At 36.3% G+C, this 17,330-nt stretch overlaps 1 protein-coding gene across 1 annotated transcript; it reads right to left on the bottom strand.

Annotated features, from left to right (window-relative positions):
- Nucleotides 1–5,296: 5,296 nt before the first annotated feature.
- Nucleotides 5,297–13,453, bottom strand: LOC110447306 (leucine-rich repeat-containing protein 46-like). The gene is given in 7 exon segments (XM_021492912.1): nt 5,297–7,402; nt 8,089–8,240; nt 9,366–9,435; nt 10,786–10,942; nt 12,455–12,566; nt 12,850–12,949; nt 13,423–13,453. Coding segments are annotated over 7 exon segments (786 nt in total). The 3' UTR covers nt 5,297–7,238.
- Between the last annotated feature and the right edge of the window lie 3,877 nt (nt 13,454–17,330).

Here is a 17,330-nt window from a genome sequence, read left to right as displayed (position 1 = left end):
TGCTGCTATGTGGCAGTATAATATGCACGTATAATCAAGGATATAGAAATTCATTGTCCCCAGCAGCTTATTGACACAATATTTTAAAACGGTATCTTAATATGATTAAACATGGAAACAAAATAGAAACGGTCTGGCAATCAAAATCATCGCCTTTAGATAAAATATACAAAAGTTCTTAATTTCTGTACAAAATTTGTAAAATGTTCAATACAAAGAATGAGAAATTTTTAGACTAACCAAGCTTAATACTATCTCACGTGGGTTTCTGATAAACATGTTCTATAATTCAAAATACCATATTCTACGCGCTGTTGGAAACTTAATGTGTGTTTTTTTATTAAATTATTTATTATACATATATATCGACAGTCTAGACCTGGTACTGAGTGCATCGATATTCAGATATAATTCAAGATATCATTACTATAGTCTACGCGCTGTTGGAAACTTTATGTGTGTGTGTGTGTTTAAGTTATTTATTATACATATATATCGACATTTTAGGCATCGATATATTTAGATATATACATGTGAACTACGACGTTTGCATTATCTTGGCCAAGTTTGGGAAGTACATTCAAGTCCCGAATTCGATACATTTTTAATTTCTGAAATATATTGCATATCGGATGAGATTACACTAGGCCCACTATGTGTTTTTCTCGTTATTATTAAAGTTAATATAGACAAATGGAACAATACTCGAAAACAAAATATATTGAAAAGTCATACACTTTCAATTCTTTTATTACTTTCGGCCTTACGGCCTATATTGATCATGGTATATAATGTGATGCATTAAACACCAAAACAATTATATACTAACATCAGACATAACACAAGGGATATGTGTACTATTTTATTAAAAACATCGCAAGTGAACGACTTCATGATCATCACTTGTAATCAATAACCTCCATGTGTTCTACAGTTTTTACATATATTTAATCATGTAGCAAATGCCCATTAACTAAAAGCGATTATTAATTTACAACATGCCCTTACAGTCATAACCTATGATAGATAATTTACATTACTATGTATTCAATAGAGTATCCTTGATATTCCAGGGATTACGCTCACTTGTGTTGTGCAGAATGAACGTTACCCCTAGAACACCGAAAATGGCGATACAGTTAAACCTTTAAATGCTAGAACTGAACAAGTCGTTGGCTATACTTATGAGGTTTAGATCTAGCCTAGTGTTGTTGTATGTAAAGCATTCCTGTCTCTGAAGTAGGGAACACAGATGCATTAAGTCACGGGGAACGAATCCAATGTCAATCCAGTGCCATCAGTGACAAGTTTAAGGCAATGACATGATGATGCCATTTTAAGAGTAGTAAGCCGTTCCTGTTGGTCATGGTGTAAGGGTCGAGGTAAGCGGATGATGTATAAGAGCCCATAGTGCCCCTGATGTCCAGAACCTGAAACTGAAACTGAAGGACTTCACGAGGTCTTCGTTACTTGCCCTGAGAAGGTCTTCAATAATTCAGCCGCGTATGAAAACAAACGAGTTGGCCAAAAACAGGGCCACAGTTTGTTCGCACGAGTGTATGCCAACAGTCTTCTGGAATTAAAACAAAATGCCACCGAATTCAGCAAATATATTGCCAACCAACAAATTATCAATTCTCATGATTTCCCCTCATCATCTTTCCTTTACGCATTTATTGTGTTTTCACAAAATGCTACTCCAAACAGTTCACAACAGACATATATTTGTAACGCCGTTTGCCATTTCTACCACAATAAGAGGGTGCAGGTTTGTCTTCAGTTTTTAATGACTAGGATATCAGGGTAAAGAGTAAAAATGTCAAATGCTTTGAAAGAAGAATGATTTTTTATGGAAATTCACACTTCCTTAATTCCACATCTTGATTATATACAGTGTCACAATTCTACTGTAACCCTGACTTATGGTACACAGTACAGTGGTTAGAAGGTGGTGTAACGTCCTATTACTAGCCAATGTCATTGAAGGACGTGCCTCCATGTGTGTTGTGTAAGAGTACAAGTGTGTATGTGTGCTGGAGCCAGCGTATGTTGGTGTACTTACCTCCTTGTGATATCGCGGATATGATGCCGACTTTAAAGTGCAATCTCACTGAAACACCATGCCGAAAGCCCCAGCACAGCATTCAGAGCTACTAACGATTTTTATTTAGTGATAAAAAAAATTAATACTAAAGCAAGATTAGGTATTGTTTTGTCTTTGTCCACCATAGATGAGTTAATAGGTCATTCTTACGACCTTGCTAGGATATCAGGAAAGTCTGGTTTTGTTTGCAAGAGGTATATTTTCCGACACAGCGACAAATAAAACCTGCAAGTTTTGAGTGTTGTTTGGACATCAACTCCACCTGGGGTTTTGGAGTTGTGTGGACAGGAGAAGAAGAAGCCCAGAAGGGCCTGTATCGCTCACCTGTTTGTTTTGTTACATGGAGTTGTTGGCCAAATATTGTTAAGCTAGGTTGATATTCAGAAGCGGTTGAAGGTTTAGTTAACTGATCCCTGTGACCTTGAAAGAATACGTAGGGCAATGGCATATCCATGTGCAAATGTTGTTGAAAACAAACACAGGATGCTGGTGGGGGAATAGGAGCAGGACTTGACACGTTTCGAATAGTTAGAAGTGTGTTGAAGGGTTTTGTTTATTGTTATTTGTTTATCCTTTTATGAACAGCTGAGGTCATATAAGGACGGTCATATGATGCTAGTGGACATAAACAGTGACTTTAAGGCAATCAGATCTTTAAAAGAAGTCGTTTGAAGGTTTAGACCTACTTCACCCCTGTAACCTTGAAAGTAGGTCAAGGTCATTTTCATTCGCAAACTTTGTCAGAATCCATCATACGATGCTACTGACCAAATATCATGACTGTTTGCCTTTCAGCTCTTCAGAAGAAGTCTTTTGAAGGTTAAGACCTGTTTTACCACTATAACCTTGAAAGTAGGTCCAGGTCATTTTCATTCACAAACTGTGTTTGGCTCCATCATAGGATGGTACTGGTGATATACCATCACTCAAGGCATCTCAGATCTTCAGAAGAGGTCATTTGAATGTTTTGATCTATTTGACCCCTTTGACCTTAAAAGTAGGTCAACGTCACTTTCATTTGCAAACTTTGTAGAGATCTATCATAGGATGATACTGGCCAAATATCATGACTTCAGGCCTTTCTGATCTACAGAAGAAGTCGTTTGAAGGTTTATATCTATTTGACCCCTGTGACCTTGAAAGTAGGTAAAGCTCATTTTCATTGGCAAGCTTTGTCAGACTACGTCATACGATGCCACTGGTCATATATCATAACTCTAGGCCTTTCGGATCTTCAGAATAAGTCATTTGAATGTTTTGACCTATGTGACCCCTGTGAACTTGAAAGTAGACAACTATTGTTTTCATTCACAAACTTTGTTGGGCTCCATCATAGAATGGTACTGGCCAAATATCATGACATCAGGCCTTTCAGAGTCTTTTGAAGGTTTAGACCTATTTTACCAACCTGGAAAGTAGGTCAAGGTCAGTTTCATTCACAAACTGTGTTTGGCTCCATCATAGGATGGTACTGGTGATATATCATAACTCGAGGCGTCCTGGATCTTCAGGAGAGGTCATTTGAATGTTTTGATCTATTTGACCCCTGTGACCTTAAAAGTAGGTCAACATCACTTTCATTCGCAAACTTTGTAGAGATCTATCATAGGATGCTACTGGCCAAATATCATGACTTCAGGCCTTTCTGATCTACAGAAGAAGTCGTTTGAAGGTTTATACCTATTTCAACCATGATCTATTTAACCCCTGGGGCCTTGAAAGTATGTCAAGGTTATTTTCATTCGCAAACTTGTCGGGCTCCAACATATGATGCTACTTGCCAAATATCATGACGGACGGCGGGTGTTGCGCCATGGCACAAGCTCGGGCAGGCGAGCTAAAACACTTTCTTTGAATGATCGAACCACGGCCGCCTGGGTGGAAGGCAGAGTGTTAACCACTCTACCAATCCGCCAATATATCTTACATCTTAACAATAATTTGGAAGAAATCGGGGGGCTTGAAACAGAACATGATTTTTAGGTTTTTCCCACCTGAATTTTTTGCCATATATTAGATTTAAGAGAGCTCCACGACAAAGGTTTGAGCACAGAATTAATACTTGAGCATGAGAATGGTTTCATGATTATGGGCCCGGATGATATTTGTTATCCCAGATGATGTATGCCTTGCCGGATTGTAGTTGACAGGATTAGAGGAACACTGAACACACTGAAGGAGGCAATGGTTAAAATCAATGGGTTAGAATAACTCTGTAAAATAATTGGAGTATTTTGTATCTTAAGTATGGTGGTATATTAACTTTGAAGAAATCTGAAGTGCAATGGTATACTTTTTTCGATAGGTTAATAGCTCTTGTTGGCAAATTCGTTTCATAAAATGTCTGCGAGAAGAGGCTGAAAGGGGTTTTGCCTAGTGATTGGTCAGGTGTTTTTTTACTCAAGACTCAAATAGTTAGCTGCATGTCTTCAATTTTGCTATGACATCTTCCAGGGATGTCTCCCTAAGAACCCAGACCCATGAGAAGGCCTTTAACTCCATACAAACATATATGTGAGATTACTTCTTTATCTAATTTGAATTTCATTATGTAAGCAAGTGGTTTTATGTTTAAGACATCTCAGAATTTTACACCATTTAAAAGAAAAAATTCTGACCAATCACTAGGCCGATACCTGTCCTTTGAAGATTACAGTGGAGCAACAGTAGACTTCAAAGACAGTCAATTTTACTACAACGTGACCGGGAGATTCTTTTGATGTACATAAAAGGATCAAACTTGTCTCGTCTCATCCACAAAGATCTTCGATTTTGCTATGACATATCCCAGGGGTGCAGAGCGAAAGTGAGCGTATCTCCTGGGGTATCAAGGATGGGGATACATGTACACGGTGTATGGTGTTGCACCATTGTAGAGTACATATACATATATAATGAACTCTTTTATAGAAGTAGCCTTACTGTATAGCGTTACAGCCTTCTTTAGCGTCCTACACAAAGTACATCTCAGTTGTTATAACATGATGCTTTCCTCTATTTCACAAAGTTTTCTATAGAAATAAACGTCTAACTGTATAACGTTATCACATTTAAGATCAATTTGCTATGAAATATCATGTTTGCTAAAGAAATTTAGAACATTGATGCGTCACCGCATCACAAACTCAGTGCATGCACAAATGACATAGAATAGAAAAAAACACTTAACTAAGATGTTTTTACATTTGTTGTTTTATTTGTCAAATATTTTGTTGTACGTCTTTGGAAGATTCAAAGACTTTAACAATAAAAAGTAACATCTTAAACATGTATAATTCATTGTAGTAAAAACTAATCACATTTGTTACAAAACTTCTCAGTATTTAAAAATAATGTCTACACAAAATATCACTAAAGAAGTATGGACAAGTCTGATATGTATAACATGTTCCGTATGGCATACAAAATAACTGAAATGTTTATTAAGGTGGGAATGTCTGTAGTGTCTACAGGTAAATATAGTATAGTAACCTTTGCCTTGTGCTACTAAAATGGTTTCCCATTAAATCCTATATATACAGAACATTTACTGGTTTCCATTAAATCTCATATATACAGAACATTTACTGGTTTCCCATTAAATCCCATATACAGAACATTTACTGGTTTCCCATTAAATCCCATATATACAGAACATTTAATGGTTTCCATTAAATCCCATATACGGAACATTTAATGGTTTCCCATTTTACCCGTCTGGCAGAATATACCAATATTTTTACACAAGCTTTGCACTGATGTTTTGTCTTGTGAAATATATATGAAAATTGTGACATGCATATAATGTGATCTGTACAACACCTATCAATAACTACCACGTTGATGAACGGGGGATGGGGGGATTCTGCAGGGTAAAATAGTAAGTGTTATTTAAATAATGTGTTCTGCATAACACATGGAATTACTACCATGTTGATAAAGGTGGGAATATTTGTAGTGTGTACAAGTAAATATATAAATAATATGTTATGTATGACATATGGATTTACGACCATATATTGATAAAGGTGGGAATATTTTTAGTGTATACAAGTAAATATATAAATAATATGTTATGTATGACGGATGGAATTACGACCATATACTGATAAAGATGGGGAATATTTGTAGTTTGTACAAGTAAATATATAAAATCTGTGCCCTGTATTACCAATGAAACATCCGAGCATCCACATGTCACTTTCACATGTATAACGCTTTGCTCGACACATATGCTTTTTTATGGTATGACTTCTAACCTGTCAATCAAGGTGGAATGTTTGTAATGTCTACATGTAAATAATGTGCATCGTCTATATATATAACTGATATGTGTTCTATATATACCGACAGTTAATTATAACTCTGACATGTATCTTTTACTCTGTATTACACAGAAGATAACTAACATTCTGATTAACATCAATACATCTTTGTTTTATCTTTAACACATCATTCTCTATAAACACACTCAGGCCATGGTCACCTGTGATCTTGACCAACTATGATCTTGACCAACTATGATCTTGACCCACTATGATCTTGACCAACTATGATCTTGGCGATCTGTGATCCTTGTCAACTGTCTTAATTATCTTAACTAAACTTTTTGTGATATCTGATCAGATACAGACAATGAAGCACCTTTTCTTAAGTTTTGACAGTTTCATATTAGATTTAAACTTTCCGTGTTCTTGTCTCATTTTGTCTCCAAGTCAAGATATCTCTGAATTTAGTAAATATTCATCACGGTAAAGTACTTGCATTTGCACATACAGAAATATAGAGATTCTATATTTAGCAGTTATCATATTTTATAATTTGAATCAGCACAAAGAGTGCTAAATATTAACTAAAATGTAAGCATGCTTACAGCATATAAACATAGGTCATTATAAATATCGCAATTTCTATATTTTTGTTTTGATGTAGATATTATCTTTTCTTCATCGTAAGACTTTAAAAGGTCATTTAATACATTTCCCTGCCATTTGTTATTTGACCTCTAGACATTTTCTCCGTAACACCGCATAACACATTGTTGGACCTCTAAACAGATTCTACACCAAATGTTGACCTGCCAGTTTTGTTTGTCGGGTTGACCACTTGATATTTTCTACACCTGACCTGCTATTGGTTTGACTGGTGTTATATATCAGTTCCTGACACTAGGAGTCTGTGACCTTGAAGACATAGGAAGTTCAAATTTTTCCCTGTAATCGTCCAATTCTGTGGTGTGTTCCATGTGTTTCTTTAAATCCTCATCAGTACGAGCTTTAGAATGCATTAGGATCCGTGATGTACATGTGCCAATACTATCTGAAACACAGAAAAATGTCTACTGTTAAGCCTATTCTAATGAAATATCTACACTGAAAATAATCATAGTTAATGAAAAAATATTCATTATGATCAATATGCTACTGTGACAATTGTATTACATGTATATCTGTTTTTACCTTGCTCTGTGCAATATATGGGCGCACATTACTGCAGAAGGTAACGGGATTCGGTGAATGTAATGTAAAGATTTTGTGGTCATGCTACTTAATATAAATTTAGGGTTATAACATTAATTATATAAACAGTGATTTTTGTACCGACAGACCGATAGAAAAGGCAAACGCCACTATTGTGACCTTTGACTCAATGACCTGGGAATGTTGTCATAATGTAGCTTGCATCTATGCTACATTTACTCCAATGTATGCGTAAACAAAATACCTACTGTTTTTCGAGAATATTAGCCATTTCAGTAACGTAGTTAATTCATGACCTTTGACCTCTGACCCAACAACCATCAAACCCATGCGTACACCTAAGAGAAGTAGGAGGTACAATTTTTTGTCTACAGACAGACAGACGTACAGAGTGATTCCAGTATACACCCTCCCCCCCTATCTTCATTGCAGGGGGTATAACCATGAGCCACTGTGCAAGTCCTATAAACAATTAAAGACCACCTGGATCCCTGACAGCTTTTGAAAAACACTGGGTCATTGTACCTCCATCTGTGAAGACCGGTACAACCTCCTCCTCCTCCACTTCCTCCTCCTCATCACTAGATACCACAAAACCTGCTTCACGCTTCTCAGCATTTGTCACTTCCTCCTCGTCAAGTATCTTCAAATGCTCCAGGTCCTGTATGAGGCGTCCTCTGTAATATAAGGGACAATTTAACTACGCATAGTGGGAATAAGTCTGGGACGTCGGACAGAACACCTGAGATTTTCTTACTCTGGGATACTAATCTTCAAGAGACCAAACTTTACTAAAAATAATATACTTTGCTCTAGGATACTACACTTGAATCATGGATACTAAACTGGGACAATATACTTGGCTCTGAGTAATACATCAACTTCCTGAATAATATACTAAATTCTGAAATGCTATACTTTTTTCTGCATACTACATTGTATATCTGACTCCTGCATAACAAAAACTGACTCTGGGATACCAAACTTGAGTCTAGGATATTTTGCATGACACTCGGATACTTTACCTGAATCTGAGGCATTTTATATGACTCTTGGATACTAACCTTGAGTCTGAGACATTTTATATTACTCTGGGATACTAAACTTGAGTCTTGGATATTTTTGTGACTCTGGGATACTACACTTGAGTCTGAGACATTTTATATTACTCTAGGATACTAAACTTGAGTCTTGGATATTTTTGTGACTCTGGGATACTATACTTGAGTCGGAGACATCTTAAATTACTCTGGGATACTAAACTTTGAGTCTTTGATATTTTTGTGACTCTGGGATACTACACTTTAGTCTGAGCCAATTTAAATTACTCTCGGATACTACACTTGAGTCTGAGACATTTTATATTACTCTAGGATACTAAACTTGAGTCTTGGATATTTTTGTGACTCTGGGATACTACACTTGAGTCTGAGACATTTTAAATTACTCTGGGATACTAAACTAGAGTCTTGGATATTTTATACAACTCTGGGATACTAAACTTGAGTCTGCAGTTTTTAATTTGACTCAGGGATAATAAACTTGAGTCTGGATATTTTTTTAGGACTGTAGGGTACTATAACTACTGATGAATACCCTATTTTGTGTGATGGTTGGTCACCTGAATTTAACGATTTGCACCTGATGTGACAGGTCTGTCACCTAATATGTAAGGGTTTGTCACCTGACATGTGACAAAGTGTCATAGATTGTTGATCTTTATTTTTTAGATAAGTTCTTTTCATTAGTATTAAAGCAAATTTTGTTACTATTAGGAATCAAAGCAATTGTTGTAATATTACCTGTAATCTGGTAGGCTGGTGCAAGGGTTTTCCTTTAAATTAAGGATCATCACAGACTCTGGAAACTCATCTAAAACAGTAAAAGATATATCAATATGTATTCAAACTTTTTGAAATAACAAATAAAAAAAAGCATTAGCAGAAAATATTAGATTTATAGAAAAAGATTGATTGTATACTTCCACATGTATATTCCGTCTTTGCGTATTGCAGAGTTATCTTCTCTTGTGAGCAGGTATTGATGTTACGTCATTTGTTTGTGAGAGTAGCGTCATCAATTTTTGAGACGACGACATAATTTTCTCACACAAACCAATGATGTAACAGTCAATACCTGCTCACAAGAACGATAACTCTGCAATACGAAGTGACGGAACATATAGACCATGTATGTATGGACTTTTATCATGTATGGTCTTCTGTGTTCCTGAATAAACTTGACTCTAGAAAACTTTACCTGGCTCCAGGACACCTTACTTCACTCTAGTATACCATACCTGACTCTGGGATACAACACTGAACTCTGAGATGATATACTTTATTCTAGGATACTATAATTGACTCCAGGAAAATAATAATTGACTCTTGTATACTATATTGACTCTGGAGTACTATTCCTGACTCTGGAGTACTATTCTTGACTCTGGAGTACTATTCTTGACTCTGGAGTACTATTTTTGACTCTGGAGTACTATTCTTTACTCTGGGATACTTCACTTGACCTTGAGATACAAAATATACTCCCTGAAACTATAATTGATTCTGGAGTACTATTCTTGACTCTGGAGTACTATTTTTGACTCTGGAGTACTATTCTTGACTCTGGGATACTTCACTTGACCTTGAGATACAAAATATACTCCCTGAAACTATAATTGACTCTGGAGTACTATACTTGGCTCTAAGACACTTGAATTGACTCTGGAGTACTATACTTGGCTCTAAGATGCTTGAATTGACTCTGGAGTATTATACTTGGCTCTAAGACACTTGACTTGACTCTGGGATACCAACTTGGCTCTAAGACACGTTGACTTGACTCTGGGATACTATACTTGGCTCTAAGACACTTGACTTGACTCTGGGATACATACTTGATTCTGGACACTTTTTCTCAACAGTATCATTTTCAATTAAATCTCACATAACAGTTTTTACCACTGGACTATTCCCTGTGTAACATTCAAATTAACATGAAAAGTGCTTAATCTATCATGGACTTTTTTCTTAGGAACGTTCCTTTTATATTGTTTCATAGAAAGAATTAAAACTTTCCACATGTTTTTGTTGGTAATATATATGATTCAAAGAAATGAAAATTATTTTTAGTGGGTAATTTTTTGAGTAAATTCATCTTTTGTGAGAAATAAAGATTTAAAACGAATTAAAAAAAGATAAGTTTTACATGATGTCTACCTACCGATCTGGAAGTCATGGATGTGGTTGTGTGACAGGTCGAGGAACAGCAGTTTGTTGAGGTGGGACAGTCCCTCTACTTGACTTATCTGATTATCAGCCAGCGTGAGAAATGTCAGATTCTTCAGACATTCAAGATTCTCTATAACCTGAATCTTGTTCTGATGTGACAAAAAATACCAATTACTTTGCAATATTACAAAGAGCTTTGTCCATATGAATGATATTTCAGGCAAAATACAATATGTCAATAAAATAAACTGCAGATAGAATTAACAACACCCTGCATACCAGCTGCTGAACATGACAAGGGGAGACAAATGATCTGTTCAATCTGTGAAGATCTTAGTAAAGAATATAAACACACTGATAACAACAATATAATTTGTTCAACCGAATAAAGGCAACTTCAGTTGCTTACAAAGAAGTATGGCATTTCATGCACGAGCTGAAGAAAGGTGTATCAACCTTCCCTTGCTATTTCAAAGTGTCCTAGTGGAAAAATTGTGTCTGTCAATCTTTTATTAGCAAACTTTCATCATTCACTGATTCTAATTTCTATATTCCATGTACAAATATAGAAGAAGAATGGCATTTCATTAGATTAGACTTGATTTCTAAAGTAATCCTAAATATATAAAGTTTAGATCACAACCAGAGCAAAGCAGACTTTGTCAGGTCTGTGAAAAATTGTCAAATAATGGATCAAATCCTAATTAGCATATTACAAAAAGAGATAAATTGATTCTATATGATTATTAAACAATCATCTTCTGTAAATACCAATTGATAACTTAAAATACATGATAACAGACTTTAACCCTTTCACCCCTATGTAGCTTTAGCCAACTCAACCATACATTGACCTGAATGAGTCCATTGTGGTCTACAGTGGTGAAAGGGTTAAGAGATACGATAAGGTTCACAAAGAAGTGATGATCAGTTATGTTTATCTAACTCAGGTTATTTACTTTTCAAATTGTACAAAGGTATGAGGTTTATCGAGTGCCTTTTTTTCAATTTGAAAATTAACTAATGAGAGTTAGATAACATGACAATCAACCATCATGAGTTAGGGGACCTGTTTCTCTTATGACGTTCGTATTTTGATTTCCCATGTAAAATACATTATGTTTGTTTCTGATGCGGGGAAACAATTGCCATGGATCATGACAACACAATGGAAGATGACGTGGCAGAGCATTGTTACATAAACTTTATTTATTTTACAAAAATTATGAAATAAGTTATTTCAACTTATGTTAATAACTCTTGTTGGCCTGGATGTTAGCGCGCGGGGGGTCTTAGTGGGAGAGGAAACCGGAGTACCCAGATAAAACCCACGTGGTCTGGTAGGTGACCCTAAACCTTTTAAACCAATCGGGGAATCGAACCCTGGCCGCCTTGGTGAAAGGTAAGTGTGCTATCCACTGCACCACCCGACCACCCAAGAGCATTGTTATGTGACGTCATAATTCAAACATTCACCAATAAAATCACTCCAGAGTATTACCCACTTACCAAAACTCCTAGCACCTTTATCAAACGAGTCGTAAGTGATGAAACTTACAGTGGCTATGGGAGAAATTATGTTTACCTTTGGCAAGTTGCAAGTACTGTCTTTTTAGCACATTACAACGGATACCTATAAATATAGATTCTATAACATTTACCTTCTGTAAATACACATTGGTGACTTTGTCTCCGAGCAATTCCAGATTGTCTATCTGTCCAATGTTTTCTCTATCCAGCCGGAGGTGAGTGATTTTGTTGAGAGCTTGTACTCTGTAAAACCATAACGTACACATTATATCTATTTATAATTTTACTGTAAATGACTGTAAAACAAATGTATAGTAATGTTGTTCCAAGAGGTAAACATTATTTTCATCATGTGTCTGCCATTATGGGACGTCAAAGAAACAAAATTTACTTAGATTTTGATCTATTCAAATAGTGCATATGGATATGGGTTTGTCCGACAAATGCCAAGAAGGATACAGGAAACTTAAGGGGAGATAATTCATACAAGACTAATTAAGTGATAACAAGACTTGGTGCTAATTACATCTCTTCCTGGCTTTTCAGCTGGGCACTGTTGATGTGTCTTTACTGGATGAGATGTAGAGACAATCTCACAGGTTTAACCTCAGCAATTTGGAAGTCCACTACAAAAAGAAAAATAAATGCTTTCTTTCGGTAATTCGTCCATGACGTCACGCGACATTCATGTGAGTTTTTCCGTGACCTCACATGTCATTCATATACAAATTAGGTCAGGCTTATCCTGCTTATCCACCCAGGTGCAGCGAGACCTGTGCCTCCTGTGCGTACTATACTACTAAAAAAATAGAGGGAAAAGAAGACTCATCCATTTCCAAACATTCGGCACACAAATAGAACACAATCATGTTGAAATGTAGATATAATTATCCATTTATAAAACTTAAAACCATTTACACAAAATTTAGCATTGTGTCTATAGCGTCACAAGTTTTTTTTATCCTGAGATAAGAATGGATGGCTCGATAGAATTTTTTAGGTGTTTTTGGAAAGATTTGGGGAACTTTGTTGTTAGGTCTATCAATTATGGATGTATGATCAATCAATTATCTGTTACACAGAGGCAAGGTATAATTACATGTTTGCCTAAAGGTGACAAACCCAGACATTTTATCAACAACTTAGATAAAACACAGATTGTATGGATAGGGAGTAAAAAATATAGCGAGGACGTTCTTTTACCTGAACTGAACTTAAACTGGGGGGTGGAATATTTCAATCTTTTAGGATTAGAATTCCATGTAGACCTTTTTAAAATAGCTAAACTGAACTACGATAAAAAAAACTTGTTAAACTCAAATCTCTTATCAAGTGATGGAGCCGAAGATTTGTTACTCCTTTAGGGAGAATTAGTATAATAAAATCTTTACTTATCTCACAGTTCAATCATCTTTTTATTGCATTACCCAATCCTGATGATGTTTTTATAAAAAAAAGATAACTCAGTCCTTTTCAACTTCTTATGGAATAGTAAGACAGATAAAGTTAAGAGAGAGGTAATTGTACAAACTTACATTGAAGGACGTCTAAAAATGGTTCATGTTCAGAAATATATAGAAGCTCTTAAGCTAGGGTGGATCAGGAGAATCTTTAGCTCACTTGGTAAATGGCTAGGAATTCTGGAAAAAAATGGAGACGTTCAGCTTTTATCTAAATGTGGGAATGATCATCTACACGTAGCGAAAACTAAATGTAAAAAAAAATTATAGGAAGATGTATTTCAGGCTTGGTATAATCTTAGAGTTAAAGAAGAACTTGTTAGAAATAGTAATGATGATGAGGAGTTGATACTTAAAACTCCATTATGGTTTAACAAAAACATTGCTGTTGATAACCAACCAATTTTCTACAAAAACTGGTTCGATGCAGGAATTAGTATAGTGAATGACTTAATAAAAGACAATATAACTTTTTCCTTTTATAATCTTAATGAATTCTGTACTGTGTTTGGTACAGTAACAAATTATTTACAATATTATGGAGTTCTCCAAAGTATTAAGAAATTCTTGAGGCCTTTTACATCTCCAAGTAGAACATTGACGTTTCCGATTATTCCACTTTATCTTGAGCTAATCCTAAAGAAAACAAAGGGTCGCAGGAATTCTACCGTTTACTCCTGAGAAATAATATTAACACAACTGGTCAGCAAAAATAAGTTGATATCTTTGACTATAATGAAGAGAAATGGATTTTATTTCTACAGTATTCCTTTTCGATCAACTCAAAATTCTAAACTCTGTTGGCTACAATTCAAGGTTAACCACTATATTCTAACAACTAACTCTAAATATGCACATGTAACAGTCTCAAAAATCAAAGAGATGTTGTGGGTTCGATGGTATTTTTATTTGTTTTGTTTTCTAGGGTATTATTTACACGTAATAAAAATACCATCGAACCCACAACATCTCTTTGATTTTTGAGACCGTTACATATGGCGACCACGTAGGGACCTGGGGACTTCATAAAGGCGAATCATCCACCTACCAAGCAGCGAAGCTAACCATGTAAGACCGACGCCAGAGGGCTACACTGTTCCGGCAGGCGACCTTGACTCCGTCTAGACGAGACGACCTTGACCATGGCTACATTCGCGTATCCCGGTTGAAACGGTACGTGTGGCGCAGACATTTTCCACGATAAACGAACACACTTGGACCGTTCTATAAGCCGAGCTAAAAATCCACAGTTTCGGAGAATAAAAAACAATGTATCAAGAATATTATGCCCTTCTCTCACGCGTCCACTAAATTACATAACGGATCTTGACAATGTGACTTGACATTGTTTAAGAAAGAAATAACGCAAATTGGCAATAGTCAGCATTTTAGTGTCGGTCAGGTACGTCTGGACCAACAGGTAATAGACACAACATATCCTATGCCTATATTCTAATATGTAATTGTACTAATTACATATTAGATAATAGGCATAGGATATGTTGTGTCTATTACCTGTGTGTGGACCCCTCAATCTACACGTACCAAATTTTCCTGAGGTCAGCCTCGGTCCAAATCTGTACCTGTCGCTTTCTTTACAGGTTCAACCACAGGGGCACGTTACAAATGTCTGAAATACACACAAATGCTATACTGATATGGGTGTGTTGTGCCCCATATCAGTTTAGCATATGTGTGTATTTCAGACATTTGTAACGTGCCCCTGTGGTTCAACCGTTTCAACCGGATACGCGAATGTAGCCCATCTCACTTTACGTGAAAGCTGGCGGAAGTTGGAGCTGATTGACGTTGACATTGATGGTTTCCAGTCTGATTTTGATCTGCTGATCCTATGAGTTATTAGTGTGGCTGACTTGACATTTTGCACCTACATCATTCCTGGACTTCATGCTGCACTCTATTGACTCGGTTCATGATTTTTTTTTATTATTTTGTGTTAGAAAGAAAGCGATGTGTGAAGTGTGTGCCGTCTAGCAACTCTTATTCTTTATTAACACGTGCAAAGGTGAGTACTACTCCAACAATGTTAGAGGTCTTACACGGCGAAAAACTTTAGACAGGCGCCGCGTAACCTCTACTGTAACTGCCCATAGCTGATTTTCCCGATGTTGACGATCACATTTTCAAAGTTCGGATTAAGAAAGAGTAGATCGTGTTTACATACATGTTAATGGTCAACAGGGTCCAATTAATATTCCTTTCCATAAATCCAAGATTATCTGAGAAAAATTGCGTGTCAATGACATAAATAATGAGTTTTTCCTCATTTGAAGCGAAGCAGACAGCATTTGCCATCATTTTTTCCGGTTAATACAAAAATGAATTACATGTAATGTTTCACAAGCGGAATACAAACAATCTCCGTATCATTTCGTTCCGTTTGAAATCCCCCCTGCTATTTTGTATTAATCCAGAAGCCATGTTTTAAATGTAGGTCAGAGATGTGCTACAACGACATGGACATGTATTTTGAGTGTTCTATTCCGTAATATACTATATATTTGTGTCTGTGACATACATATGAGATCTATATTATATAAACCGTGAGTAGACATCGTTGTCATAAACTGTTAACCACTTAGGGATGTACTCTTCTGAGGTTTCAATCACGTTCAAGTCTCGTTTTGATCTTGTGTAACGGGTTTTTGTAATATTTAATGATCAAGTTTATTAGGAAACACGCATCTGAAAAAATATGTCAAAAAACTAGATGCCTGTTGTTAGTATTACTTATTTTCCAAGAATTTAAAATAATTACCAATTTGGCGGCCATTTTGAAAATGTGTATTAATGTGTATTTCTTGCGCTTCAAAAAAGGCCAAAAGGGCCTGTTTCCAGTAATGTTAATTCTCCATAGGAGCCTGCCCCCGTATAATTTCTTATCTAGCTCAACTACTGTTTTTTTCTTTTCCGAATGTAACAGAGCGCATGATTAATTAAATATAAATCACTACCTCCGCATGGGATCGAACCCGGGACCTCTGGCTTACTAGTCTTACGCTCAACCGATCGAACTAAAGAGAAGTTCTCTATAGCCGAGAGATATATTGCGGCTAGTATTTACCAGGGTTACATACTCCCCTTCCAGGAAAGAACTCGTTCTCGAGTTTTTCCAGGGGTAACAGCGATACTTGTGGAGAGCAAGGCCGAGTATTTTTCCCGGGTCCCTACATGGGCGCCAATGTAACAGAGCACGTGAAATTTAAACAAATATTTCACTGCCTCCGCTGAGGATCGAACCCGGGACCTCTGCGGAGGCAGTGAAATATTTGTTTAAATTTCACGTGCTCTGTTACATTGGCGCCCAACGTGGGGCGTTTGGATATCTCCCAAAAATTTCACCCTTTTCAGGGGAAGATAAAAAGGGAGATGTGACATATATAGAATGGAGACACGACATTGTCGCTTTAATCGACGATTCTGAAATGTCCTCCAATAAAGTAGAACAGGCCATTCGCCGTTCATTACGAGGAAATGCTAAACACATGATATCGATAGGGGAGAAGCTTACCCCTAAGCAAATGCT

Source organism: Mizuhopecten yessoensis, unplaced genomic scaffold, assembly GCF_002113885.1.
Source record: "Mizuhopecten yessoensis strain PY_sf001 unplaced genomic scaffold, ASM211388v2 scaffold3287, whole genome shotgun sequence".
In the NCBI taxonomy this organism is placed as follows: domain Eukaryota; kingdom Metazoa; phylum Mollusca; class Bivalvia; order Pectinida; family Pectinidae; genus Mizuhopecten; species Mizuhopecten yessoensis.
The sequence above is the reverse complement of the archived record's forward strand: the minus strand, read 5'-3'. Positions and strand labels throughout refer to the sequence as shown.